General features: G+C 31.8%; 3 protein-coding genes across 5 annotated transcripts; 1 reads left to right on the plus strand and 2 right to left on the minus strand.

Annotated features, from left to right (window-relative positions):
* Positions 1–33: 33 nt before the first annotated feature.
* Positions 34–1,188, minus strand: Csl4 (exosome component 1 Csl4). The gene is made up of 5 exons (XM_066747178.1): positions 1,010–1,188; positions 789–904; positions 473–721; positions 323–404; positions 34–264 (listed from the first exon to the last, which is right to left on the minus strand). Exons 1-5 carry the CDS (start codon positions 1,041–1,043, stop codon positions 137–139), a joined length of 609 nt encoding a protein of 202 aa, XP_066603275.1. The 5' UTR covers positions 1,044–1,188; the 3' UTR covers positions 34–136.
* A 218-nt stretch (positions 1,189–1,406) lies between these two features.
* On the plus strand, positions 1,407–2,599 carry LOC136785860 (large ribosomal subunit protein mL64-like). Of its 2 annotated transcripts, XM_066747176.1 has the most exons (3): positions 1,407–1,786; positions 1,859–1,994; positions 2,081–2,599. In XM_066747176.1, the coding sequence occupies exons 1-3, from the start codon at positions 1,528–1,530 to the stop codon at positions 2,469–2,471; spliced, it is 786 nt and encodes a 261-aa protein (XP_066603273.1). In that variant the 5' UTR covers positions 1,407–1,527; the 3' UTR covers positions 2,472–2,599. The 2 variants fall into 2 exon arrangements, with proteins under 2 accessions (XP_066603273.1, XP_066603272.1); XM_066747175.1 differs by having other exon boundaries at positions 1,407–1,994.
* Positions 2,600–4,361: 1,762 nt separating this feature from the next.
* LOC136785792 (uncharacterized) lies at positions 4,362–10,315 on the minus strand. 2 transcript variants are annotated; one of them, XM_066747066.1, is made up of 6 exons: positions 9,948–10,315; positions 8,242–8,919; positions 7,501–7,732; positions 5,812–6,069; positions 5,084–5,340; positions 4,362–4,634 (listed from the first exon to the last, which is right to left on the minus strand). In XM_066747066.1, exons 2-6 carry the CDS (start codon positions 8,903–8,905, stop codon positions 4,429–4,431), a joined length of 1,617 nt encoding a protein of 538 aa, XP_066603163.1. In that variant the 5' UTR covers positions 8,906–8,919; positions 9,948–10,315; the 3' UTR covers positions 4,362–4,428. The 2 variants fall into 2 exon arrangements, with proteins under 2 accessions (XP_066603163.1, XP_066603162.1); XM_066747065.1 differs by having other exon boundaries at positions 4,362–4,649.
* Positions 10,316–13,231: the final 2,916 nt, after the last annotated feature.

Raw genomic sequence — 13,231 nt, forward strand, 5'->3', positions numbered from 1 at the left:
CTACATAAAGTTAAAGAATAAATGAACATAAAATGTATTATACAAATTTTATAGAAAAAAACTGCAATAAGCAAATAACTTTACATGTACAATTCTTTATAAATAAAAAATTTTTAAATTAAAATTTATTGGAAATTTAGTTTTTTTTTAATTCATCTTCGGCTGCCACATGTTCAGGTACAATTTTTGCAACCTTTCTAAACTCTTTAACCATAGTCTTTGGGCATTGCATTTGTGTCCAGCTTATTGGTATCATTGGAATACCTGTAAATTTAACAGAACATTGATATTTTATAATTACACATTAATTTATTATTATGACCTTCTTCACTACGTGCTATTACAACTCCTAGTTCATTTTCTGCTGTACTTAATTGATATGTATTTAGTTCCGTCATGGGCAGCTTTAAATTGTATAAGGCAAATATATGTTGCTTATATTCTTAGCTAGAAATTGAAACAAAAAGGATACAACCCTTGCTAAAATAACATCACCTGGTCTAAAAGACTTATACATTTCTACATTGCTTCTATCAACAGCTTGTACATCCTCTTTCCTTAAATATCCCCTATATGGCCTGGTTAATACTGTGTCTCCAATACACTTTATAGAACATTTACAAAATCTTTGATTCAAAGAAGTTACTACAGCTGTTACTATATGCCCTGGTGCAGGTACGATACTTTGTTCTTTAATGCCATCTACTTTAACAATAATAGTCTAAAAAAATTAGAAATTATATATTTATAGTAATTATATTGTAATTTCAATAATTTGTTTAATTTACGTTATCTGTTTTTATTTGTTTAACAATCCCAGCTAATTTCGAATAAATATAGCCCTGTGCTTCATATGTTCCAGGTCCTGGTAGTTTAACCTTATCTGATACGCATAAACGCTGTCCTAACATTAAGCAATATTTTATATGAAACTTAATCACTCTTATAATTTTGTATTTAATTTATATATACCATAAAAAAAGAAATTATAAAATGATATTTAACTAACCTGGCACACATATAGTTAATTTATCAAAATCCATATTTGTTGTAAAAATAATAAAAACAAAGCACGTGGATTCCTCACCCTGCTAACTCCAACATATGTATGTAGTACATACATATACCAATGTATACTGATCAATACTGATGTGTGTATAGTTTATACATACATACAAAACAAGTACAACAGGGCTGGCGGCGCAGGCGCTGGCCGGCTGGCCAGTGGCCTGAGCCTCTGAGCCAGCCTGAGCTGCCCTACCCCCCCATTTACCAGCCTTGCCAGCAGCTGCTAGAGGTTAGGTTAGATGAAACTACATACATCATATGTACTGTATAAGATGTGTGACGTAAAATATAGACTATCGGTTGTTTCATTCTATATTTTTCACTTTGATATTTGCAATTAAATAACGAAACGCTGTAGTGTAGACGTATACATATGAGAATTTTTTATCTATAACTTTTGTATTAATTGTATGAAATTATCAAAATTAACATTAGAATTGAAGTATAAAACAAATAAATATGAAAACGATAATAAGTTTCAATTATTCACAACGATTTTTTCATCAAATAATTTTTAATAGACTATATGCTACAAGTGTTAAAGCACCATTAGAGGATATAGGTGGTTTAGAACATCTAGATGAACAACCAATTTATGAAAAGGAAGAAGATGAAGAGGAAATGTTAATTAACAAAATGAGGGATAAATCCAAATTATCACGGCATCACAGAAATGTATTATTTGGACAAGTGCCACTACAAGAAGCTTACTTACCTGGTCATAATTCTATAATATATAAAAGAAGGATGCTTGGACGATATGGATCTAAAGCTTCTGCTTTACCACCAGGTATAGGATGGCCTACAAAAGAAGAATTAGAGGATGCAAAAGAATATGAGAAAATTGCATATCCAATATCAATTCAAGAAGCGATGAAGATGGTTGAAGAAAAGAAGATAGCAGATAAAGAGGAAATAATGAAAAGGTATGAGTATATCTTATTTTTTTATGCGCCAATATTAAGGGATTTGGGAAGTAATTGCTTTTCATTCCTGTTATAAAATATTTTAGGCAACAAGAAATAGCTGCTAATGTTGCAAAATTAGATAAATGGAAAAAAGAACTGGAAATGAAAATTGTTAAGAAAGAGAAACAAGCGCAAGAAGCTATAGCAAGGAAACAAGCAATGATTGAAGAAGTTAGACGTCACTTTGGTTTTAAAATTGATCCAAAAGACCCACGCTTTAAAGAGATGTTGCTAAAGAAAGAGGAGGAGGATAAAAAGAAAAAGAAACAAGCTAAGAAGCAGGCTAAAGCTGAGTATTTAGAAAATTTAACTAAAAAGTATGCTGATAATTTACTAGTAGATGATACAAGTAAATCAAACAATGTTGATGAGAAAGACAAGCATCTTCCCGAAAATCTCAAGGAAATAAAGAAGACTAATAGGGATATCAAGTAATCGTGTACTATTAAGTTGTTAATTAATTGTTTTAATAAATATTTTATTTAAATCAAATATGTTCATTTTTTACAATGAAATTTTTATAAGCCATCAGCTTCATTTCAAAATAAAGAGCATGAAATTCATTTGTAAGATTTTTATAAATATATTCTTATTGATGAAACAAAAGTGCTGTACAAAATTTTCCATGAACTACAAGAAATGAGTAGTATAATATTAATAATTTGAAAGTGATAATTAAACTAATTAAGCAACAGGTATTTTGACTAAATTACTTTGGTAGACACTATTAAAACTAGATAGAGTGACGGATACTCATTTGCAATAATATTATCAACACTATGGAAGTGACTTCAGTTTCATTCGTTCGTCATCTTATTTTATTATAAACAAGGATATTTTCGTGTACCTTTAATATTCAAATTATACTAGTTAGACATGCCTTTTATTTTAGAAGAAAAAAATTATATTTTAATATCACATAATTAATAATTCAATATTCAAAATTATTTTAAAAGCAACAGAAAGGTGTTTGATTAGTATTTGGCACCCAAAGCATATTTTAAAAACTACATTTTTTTGAAATTACTTATTATTGCACAGAGAAAATTACGTTTTTGATTGATTCAATTTATTTGTGAACCATTTTAATGATAAAAGTATACTGTACAAATTTACTGTATCAACTTTCTAAAAATGTGGTAAGCGTATTTTTTTTCCTTAAAAAAAAAGCAATACAAGCCAGTTACATTAAAACGTAATATTTGTTCAGATTTAGACAACATGACCGCAGAGGCCTTGTAACTGATGGTTTTTCTATCAAGTGATTTCAATTTCATAGTATTTTGAAACAGAAAAATCGTTTCAAGTAGTTTCTTTTAAATAAGTTCCTACTAACGAATTTTCAAGGATCTCATACGCTGTATTGCAGTACTTACAGGGCGCATTCCATTAAAGCCCCATAAAACACTTGCAATATATAAAACGTGCTGCATGAATTTATTGTATTATAAGCGTTTTAGGCCTTAAATGGAAAACGCTCACATTAGTCCGCACTATCAGACTCAGAAAGAAACAAGCAATTGTTATTGATACAATAAAAGGTATACCTTTGCAGCAATGATTACATTGATGATAACTGAAAAATTTGTGAACACTATAAATATCAGACTCATTTGAGAAAACAGTGACGGATGTTACAAATAAAATATTAAAATCAACGAATCTTTATTAAACATACGACTCTACGTAAAAGAAAAGAGTAGCTACAATATCTAATACTAATCCTATCATCCCTGATGACGTTATAATTAATGCTCTGAAGGGTTTAAATATTATACAGTACCCCTTTGATATAAACGATATACAAGCAAATCTATAATAAATCAGGAAGGGCTCATAAAAGACAACAATCTAAACAACAGGAAGAAGTAAAACTGTTAGCAGAATCAAAGAAAATTAATTATCACAATACATATATCTTAGGTTCCGGATCTACTTCAGCAACGATTTTATCTGCTGCTTCTTATGTAAAAATCTGACATACAAATAAAGCATGCCCAACAGAAATCATCCAGTTTGCGCACGTTATATTAGGCCTAGTTAGTGTGCAGCCAGCTTGAGTTTCCTTCGTACCTGTGTAGTAAGGATAATTCTCTCCTTAGTTGGTCCTTCGACTTTATCAAATTCAGCGTAACTCTGAAAGACTTAGACAAGTCCTTGTGCCCTAATCTAAACGGATTTAATTACGATATACTAAAGAAACTTCTCATAAAATTTAAAAAATTTATTGTAATAAACCATAATGTAACATATTACATTGCAGAATAACCACTGATAAGAGATTAAAACTGCTTAAATAAATAAAAAAAAAAAAAAAAAAAAAAAAAAAAAAATTGTGACGTTTTTGCACTTGGTCAGTAACAATCACGTGTAAATGCTGTTTATCTGCGTGTCAGGCAGATTGAAGTTGAGACGGTGAAGTCAATTCGTAAAGCTGAAAACTTAACTCCTCGCCGAAAAGATTTTCCGGTGCAATCATTTCAGGCTCTACCATATTTAATCCTAAAGCAGCTGGATTTAAATCTGTCACCAAGTAACTTTCCCCGATTAATCCACACTCCTCAGCAACCACCTCTTTTGATATAGGATTAAGAAAATCTGGAAACGCCAAATCTGCAAGTGCATTTTAACGAAGAACAAATGTATGTCATCTGTTAAAATTTGTAGTGCATTATTCTATATCATTGTAGCTTATTCATTTGATTCTTTAGGTCAGCAAGAAAGTTCAATTGATTTCAAAGAAAGATATAAATATTACTAATTAATTGGAAAAAAGAAATTACATCCGAATGTTCAATTTACACCTCATTTTACACATTTATGCAATTTAAAAATCATAACAAATAAGAAACCGGGTATGTTATTAAACCAGGCAAATTTGATACATTAATTATTTAAAATTTAATTTACTCAACGAGCAAATCAAGATGGAAACCGTCAATGAATTCGCTGTTTGATACGAATAGATGATAGTATATATTTACATGTACAAAAAAATTAAATAGAAAAGAGTACTAGGAATAATAATATTTCAGCAAATACTTTACCTGTATCTATGGTATTGCAATCAAATTCTGATGTTTCATTTTGTTGGTCGTGCTGACTAATGTCATTATCATTTGTACTAGGCATTACCATTGGAACTATATATTGTACTTCTACTTCTCTCTTTACTCCACTCAAAATCTCTCCTGCACAATGCTCTAAAGTTACAGAATTTACAATACTATCAGTTTCTTCCTCGGACAGTTGTTGCGTTATGCTTGCCGTTGCAGCCTCTACTTCATCCAGCATCATAGCTTCGCTGTAAGAAATACAAATTATTCTTTTCGAACAAGTAGAGGGTCTCTTAATTTTAAGTTTTGAGCACTATAATAAATATACAATTTAACTACATTAAAAAGTTGACTGCCAGAGCGGTTATATACACCCGTCACCCCTGTACAAAATTGATCTGAATGACGTAAAAATGACCAATTTTTTTTCTGTGGCAATAATAATATTTTATATGCCACGGAGGTCGCATATAACCACTTTGAGTGCATCAAATGAATTTCTGTATTTGCCAGAGGTCGAAAATGATTTAGCTTTTAATATATACTTATTTCAACCGCAGTAACATGTGTATATTGAATACAGAATATAGAATCTAATATTATAAACTATTTTTAAGATTTGTATGGCAGTCAACCTATTAAGAAAAATAAATTAAAGTATAAATAACAGTTGATTTCTTTAAAATAACCTTTTTACATTCATTTTAATATTTATTTACCTTATAATATTCCCATTTATTCGTAAACCATTTTCACAAAGGTTTTTAATTGTTTGTCTTGATTTGTCGATTTTTAACGTGGTCGATCCAGTAATAATTGGACGCGGCTTCATATCACCACGATTAGCAATTGCCCATAAATGTCCGGCTCCGTGTGGGGCTTTTGAACCTTTTCGAAAATGTGGATTTATCGACAGATTGTGCCGCACCGAATTCTTCCAACGATCGTCGTTGCTTTTATAGTACGGAAAATGTTCTCTGTAATAAGAAAACAGTAATAAATGGTCAATTGAAAGCTACAATTAAAACTTTACAACATTTATTTCATTGTAAAACATTGGGTAGAATTTTAGTTCAAATATAATTAGGGTAAGCAAAAAGAACTAAAAGAAAAAGAATCATAATCATTTTTGGTAATTTTAAAGTTTTCAGTAAAACTCTCCTAATCTGTCCTGGTTGGTTTTCATTCAGCACGCAAGGACTAAACGTTCTTATACCAAGATCAGATTAAGTTTCAAGTTTGATGGCACAGAAAACTTTTGACATTCCATTCAGGATCGATTATTAAGCAACACTTGAATTGCATTTGGGTATTTGATGATATGGAGGGCAATTGCAGATGCGTTACTGTTGAGTCGCCCTACGACTGCTATTTCCTCTATTTCCTTCACCTGCCGATTTCAAATGTTCCGGTGCGTTACGCGCAACCTAATTAATTCTGTTTTCGAGAAATGGACACGATAATCGGTCGCACGTAATGTTAAACGCTTTTTTCATGCTTCACTGCCCCTACAGAATAATTCTCCAAAATCATACCCTACAGCTTTGCATTAAATTATCTCATTCCCAATATATAAGTTCCTTCCAGTTTCAAAATTATTTTTCAGAATTATTCCAACGATATTTTGAAAAAGTACAATTGTTCTGGATTTCCAGAATGACCAGCAGTAGAAATACTGGTGATTATAATTAGTTCAAATTTGAAATTTATTTTTATAAAATTGTTTAATACCGACTTCTCATAGATAATGAATTGATCGAAAGTAAAGTGTAATATTTAAGTGAAGAATTAGATTATTGATTGAAGAAAAGCTTATGTTATGCTTATATGTAGCATAATGATACGTGGACCATGTTAAGTGTAAAAAGGTAAAATAAAAATGAAAGAGAAGTCTTTCTCTTCTAATCGACAGGGTGAGAAGAAAAGAAAGGGAGGGGAGGAGAGCAAGGGTGAGAGTGAATTGTTCTTGTATTCGCATGTACGTGTGTGTGCGAGGGCTGCAATGGGTAGGTTGGGAAGGGTGAGGACCTGGTGGTACCAGGTGGTGTCAAGCAACGAGGCTACCGGTACCAATGAGTACCATCTAAGAACCCTCCGTGCTCAATTCTGCAGCCCTCGTTGCATTGGCCGACCTCACCTCGCTTGACTCACCTCCCACGAGATTCCTAAAAAAAACCCTTATCCACTTTCCACAAGCAGAGCTCGAAACAAAATCCTATCATTTCCATACAAATGTTTATCATCGTCTCTTATACTTAATTTACAAATAAACTCATAATAAAATATATATATAAGTAATGTTTTTACCACAGTTTTACTCATAAATAAAATCTAAAATGACAATGAAATAAAAAATGAATATTAATAATGATTGCAAATTGAAAAAAGTAAAATTAATATATACTCACGAGATCCATTGATAAATGGCTGATACGGTAAGTTCTCCTCTTTCTTGAAGGGCATGCTCTATAAGCTCGGTGTAGGTGAACGGTGGTTTTTTCGGACCGTTGAATCGAGACAAATTGTTTCTATTATCAGACGTGTACGATGAATCTGATTCCTGTTGCATAGGAAAATGATCGATTCGTCTTCCATCGCTAAAGGACCCACTGCTCTTAGAGTACAGCTTATTTTTTGCGTCTAAAAAGAAAAACGTGATAAAGTTTAGTTGCCTCAAACATTTCAACGATTAGTAGAAATAATTAAAGTATCAAATTGAAAAATAATTAAGCTGCATTTCGAGATACCATAGAGTCCTTGAAAACTAAGTTCCAATCAAAAACACAAGTGGATAAAGGTGTATATCACGTTTCCTCAGCACTGCATGTACAAATTAATCTTCGATTACTACACATTCCCTATTCTCCTCGTAATATATATATATATATATATATATATTACATATTATACTTTAATGCCAATTACAAGACAAACCATCTCAAACATACGGCAACACCTTTACCCACTGCAATTATTGCTAAACATCCCATTACACTCGGAAGATTACGTTCGCCAAAAAACGACCAAATATATTCCTAAAAAAAAGGAAAAAAATACATATTTAAAATAAAAAAAACATCATTATTCTCATATCGTTCCACTCAGTGCATCGATGAAAGATCACGAAAAGGATGAATATTAGAATTTACTGCAATGATTGTCCTTGATAGCAGATCCGCAGGTTCTTTCTTCTGCAGATTCGATGAAAGGATCGAGTTTAAAATCAAGCAGCCACGATAGATTGCCATTCTCCTGGTCCTCCATGTGATCGTTGCGCGAAGGTAAAACTGGCCGTGTGGATGAGGATTCGATGAATTTTTTGTTAGCGGTAATTATAGTCGCCGGTGCCGTGACTATTGGCTCGCTGGCTTCCCAGTAAACGTCCTCCAGGGTTTGCTGGCTTAGAGCGTCGCCAGCGGTGAACCCGACGTTTCTAATAACGTCCTGTGAGTTCTCCAACTGATGACAATTGTCCTGCACGAAACTGGCAGCAGAGGAATTTGTGGATAAGCAATTCGCGAGTTCTTGCAAATTGGAGTCCTTTCCCATGGTAGTGGTCCACGTGCATCCGGTACCGTCGACCACGAGGACCTCCAGTCTGGTCAATCCATTTTCATCGCTACTGCCCATCAATTCCATTGGTGACGATTGCATTTCTTGAACATAACGCTTCCTGCCGGACTGACACACCTCCTCGCAGAAATTCTCCATATCCAGTTCTTCCAAAATCCTCTTCTTCGAGATTTTCGACAGTTGACCATCAGCCATGTCTCCGCTCGACATGCTTCCGGTACCAGAGGACGGTCCGATCATCACCACTGCCACTCCTAATATCAATAATTATTAATATACTTTAATATCTTTATATATACTGTGTTTTTTATTCTACTTTCTAGTCTCCTAACTATATATATGAAGACACGTGTATAATACTGCTAACTCTTCTTGTCCAATTAGCAATTTTTTTAATGAACTTTTTCACTGCTTTCACTTGATCTTGAATTTGGAGCGTGCGAATTAGCATATCGAATTAGAGTATGTTTATAACAGCAAAAATATGTATTCTTAAATTTCATGATTTTTGCAACGAATTTTCAGTTGGTTATTATGTATGTGAGAGTGATTAAGTTATTATTCATATTTTTCTTTAATTCTAATATTCTTGGCTTAAAACTCTTGTTTATAGATTATAATAAAATTATTTATAAATGATGACAATCTCTTTGAAGCAAATACGTAATTATATTATGATATGTATTAAGGTTTTTTTTGGAGTTATTTCGAGATATACATTAATTTATTTTTATTTAATATAGGAAAGTTACATTATGATATTACATAATGTGATTGCAAAAAAACTGCAAAAGCGGTTTAATTAACATTAATTATATACGAGGTTTTGTATTATTTCGGCCAAGTGACGTGTCCTTTAATATAAGTACTTTGCGCTTCAACGGAAATCGGAGTTAGATGACTGACTGTTTTATTTTTAAAATAGCATTTCCTGTACTTTGCGCCATAATAAACGTATTTAAAACTATATAAATCAAAATTAATTTTTAATATCGGGTTCCCACAAAAACTTTATTGAAATAATGCTGTATGTAAATCGTTGAAGTTTTTTTTCAATGTCACGTTGCTTTTTAAACTTGTAAAAAAAACGATTTTGTATTCCGTAAAAACAACGAAACGCTCTATAAAAAAAATCGTCGATCATTAGAATTCTCTTTAAAAGCCATTAAATCAAAATTTAACTTTCATTATTTTGCAACGCTTCTGTAAAATTCTGTTTGATACGTTTTATATATTTTAGTATAATAATAATTAAAAAGGTAGATAAAAATTGTTTGCTCACCTGTAAAAATCTTCTGACAGCGTTAAAACTTTTAACGTAAATGTCGGAACAAACTGAAGAACTTTCGCAGTAAGGAGCGCTGGATATTTCTCAAAATCCTTTCAACTTTGTTATATTTCTGATAGAAAAGAACCGATGCATCTTAGAGAGTTACAAAAATATAGTAACAATAAAAGCACCAATTGATCAAGGTCTCACTGAGGATCTCTAAAGGGTGGAATGAATTTCGCGAAAATCCGTGATCACAAAGTGTAATCGAAATTAACGAATGGGAAAACTTTCGATATTAATTATGTACACGAAAGGGATTTCATATTTTTACGAGTACTCATGGGGATTCAATTAGACGGTTTTCTACAATACACGAGAACAGTCCGAGAACACCTTGGGAAATGGTGCTTCGATTTTCTTGACCCCATCAATGTCTCCGACCATCTACATGATCGACTTCTTGCATGACAGACGTTTGTTTCGTATTTCGACTGTTCCGCGGTGTGATGCGCGCGCACATCCCATTAGTTGAAAATTTCAGTTAGTTCGAAAATTGAGCCATAAATGTTCGCATAGAAATGGAAAATCGGTATATCCTGTTTCTGAACATCTTGTACTGATGTGAATACATACTTAATACTATGTACATACATACATACGATGTACTGTCGGTAAAAACTGTATAGACAAGCAGTCTGCACTCTGCAGCAGGGGTAGGACACTCAGCTACCCCCACCCTTTCTTATCTGTCCCTCAGAGCTCGAAGGCAATCTTTAGCCAACCTAAGAATTTAACTAATATTAAGGCTGATAATTGGCAGCACTTCATAGGTGGCGTGATAGTATATCTTTAAAATTGGTTACAGAGTAAAGTGCGTTTTGCTTACTATAGTTTGTTCGATTTATAGCAGATGGCGCAAGCATACAGATTTTGATGGCTCTAAATGTTTTAATCGTTCTACTGGACCGACAGCATACTGCCTGATTTGCTGATGTTTACATCAGATTAAGTTTACCTTAGAAATTTGAAAATTTGTGGAAGTGTACGAAATTGGCGGGAAATCTGTGTAACGACTACAGTTTGTTCCAGTTAAGTTATATTCTGTGAAGAAGTTATTTATTGCCATCACCAGTTTTCGTTCAGCAGCCAGGAGGAATATTAAAAATATTCAATTGATTGGTAAAAGAAGGTCAGAAATTTTATATTCTTTCTATTTAAATATTGGTTAAGTCAGAATTTTTATTCGAATGCAGTAACATTTATTTTTATCTTATATATTGTTCATACATTTGCACAAAGTAATGTATTATATTGGAGTCCAACTTTTACAGAATTTTTACTAATATATACCTGATATTTTTAAAAAGGCAATTAAATTGGTAAAAGTTTCATATTAGTATTTTCAACTTGTCAAATCTTTTTGGTGAAACATGCGTATTCTCCCAATGACATAATACAGTTGACAGAACTTGTGGTGCCAAAGGCATTCTTATTACGAAAGGACATTTCATACCCATTGCAATTACCCACATATAGTGAACTTGTGGAATAACTCAGAATTTTTATTCGAATGAAGTAACATTTATTTTTATCTTATACATTGTTCATACATTTGCACAAAGTAATGTATTATATTGGAGTCCAACTTTTACAGAATTTTTACTAATATATATCTGATATTTTTAAAAAGTAAATTAAATTGGTAAAAGTATCATATTAGCATTTTAAACTTGTCAAATCTTTTTGGTGAAACATGCGTATTCTCCCAATGACATAATATAGTGGCCAGAACTTGTGGTGCCAAAGGCATTCTTATTACGAAAGGATATTTCATACCCATTGCAATTACCCACATATAGTGAACTTGTGGAATAACTCAGAATTTTTATTCGAATGAAGTAACATTTATTTTTATCTTATACATTGTTCATACATTTGCACAAAGTAATGTATTATATTGGAGTCCAACTTTTACAGAATTTTTACTAATATATATCTGATATTTTTAAAAAGTAAATTAAATTGGTAAAAGTATCATATTAGCATTTTAAACTTGTCAAATCTTTTTGGTGAAACATGCGTATTCTCCCAATGACATAATATAGTGGCCAGAACTTGTGGTGCCAAAGGCATTCTTATTACGAAAGGATATTTCATACCCATTGCAATTACCCACATATAGTGAACTTGTGGAATAACTCAGAATTTTTATTCGAATGAAGTAACATTTATTTTTATCTTATACATTGTTCATACATTTGCACAAAGTAATGTATTATATTGGAGTCCAACTTTTACAGAATTTTTACTAATATATATCTGATATTTTTAAAAAGTAAATTAAATTGGTAAAAGTATCATATTAGCATTTTAAACTTGTCAAATCTTTTTGGTGAAACATGCGTATTCTCCCAATGACATAATATAGTGGCCAGAACTTGTGGTGCCAAAGGCATTCTTATTACGAAAGGATATTTCATACCCATTGCAATTACCCACATATAGTGAACTTGTGGAATAACTCAGAATTTTTATTCGAATGAAGTAACATTTATTTTTATCTTATACATTGTTCATACATTTGCACAAAGTAATGTATTATATTGGAGTCCAACTTTTACAGAATTTTTACTAATATATATCTGATATTTTTAAAAAGTAAATTAAATTGGTAAAAGTATCATATTAGCATTTTAAACTTGTCAAATCTTTTTGGTGAAACATGCGTATTCTCCCAATGACATAATATAGTGGCCAGAACTTGTGGTGCCAAAGGCATTCTTATTACGAAAGGACATTTCATACCCATTGCAATTACCCACATATAGTGAACTTGTGGAATAACTCAGAATTTTTATTCGAATGAAGTAACATTTATTTTTATCTTATACATTGTTCATACATTTGCACAAAGTAATGTATTATATTGGAGTCCAACTTTTACAGAATTTTTACTAATATATATCTGATATTTTTAAAAAGTAAATTAAATTGGTAAAAGTATCATATTAGCATTTTCAACTTGTCAAATCTTTTTGGTGAAACATGCGTATTCTCCCAATGACATAATACAGTTGACAGAACTTGTGGTGCCAAAGGCATTCTTATTACGAAAGGACATTTCATACCCATTGCAATTACCCACATATAGTGAACTTGTGGAATAACTCAGAATTTTTATTCGAATGCAGTAACATATTTTATCTTATACATTGTTCATATATTTACTGAAAGAGCTATTTTATATTCTGGACAAACTTGTAAAAATATTTTGGTAGTATAGTATAGCTGAT

Source organism: Prorops nasuta, unplaced genomic scaffold, assembly GCF_024137725.1.
Source record: "Prorops nasuta isolate Cenicafe-Biocafe unplaced genomic scaffold, Cenicafe_Pnas_1.2 PNAS00003, whole genome shotgun sequence".
Taxonomy (NCBI): Eukaryota; Metazoa; Arthropoda; class Insecta; order Hymenoptera; family Bethylidae; genus Prorops; species Prorops nasuta.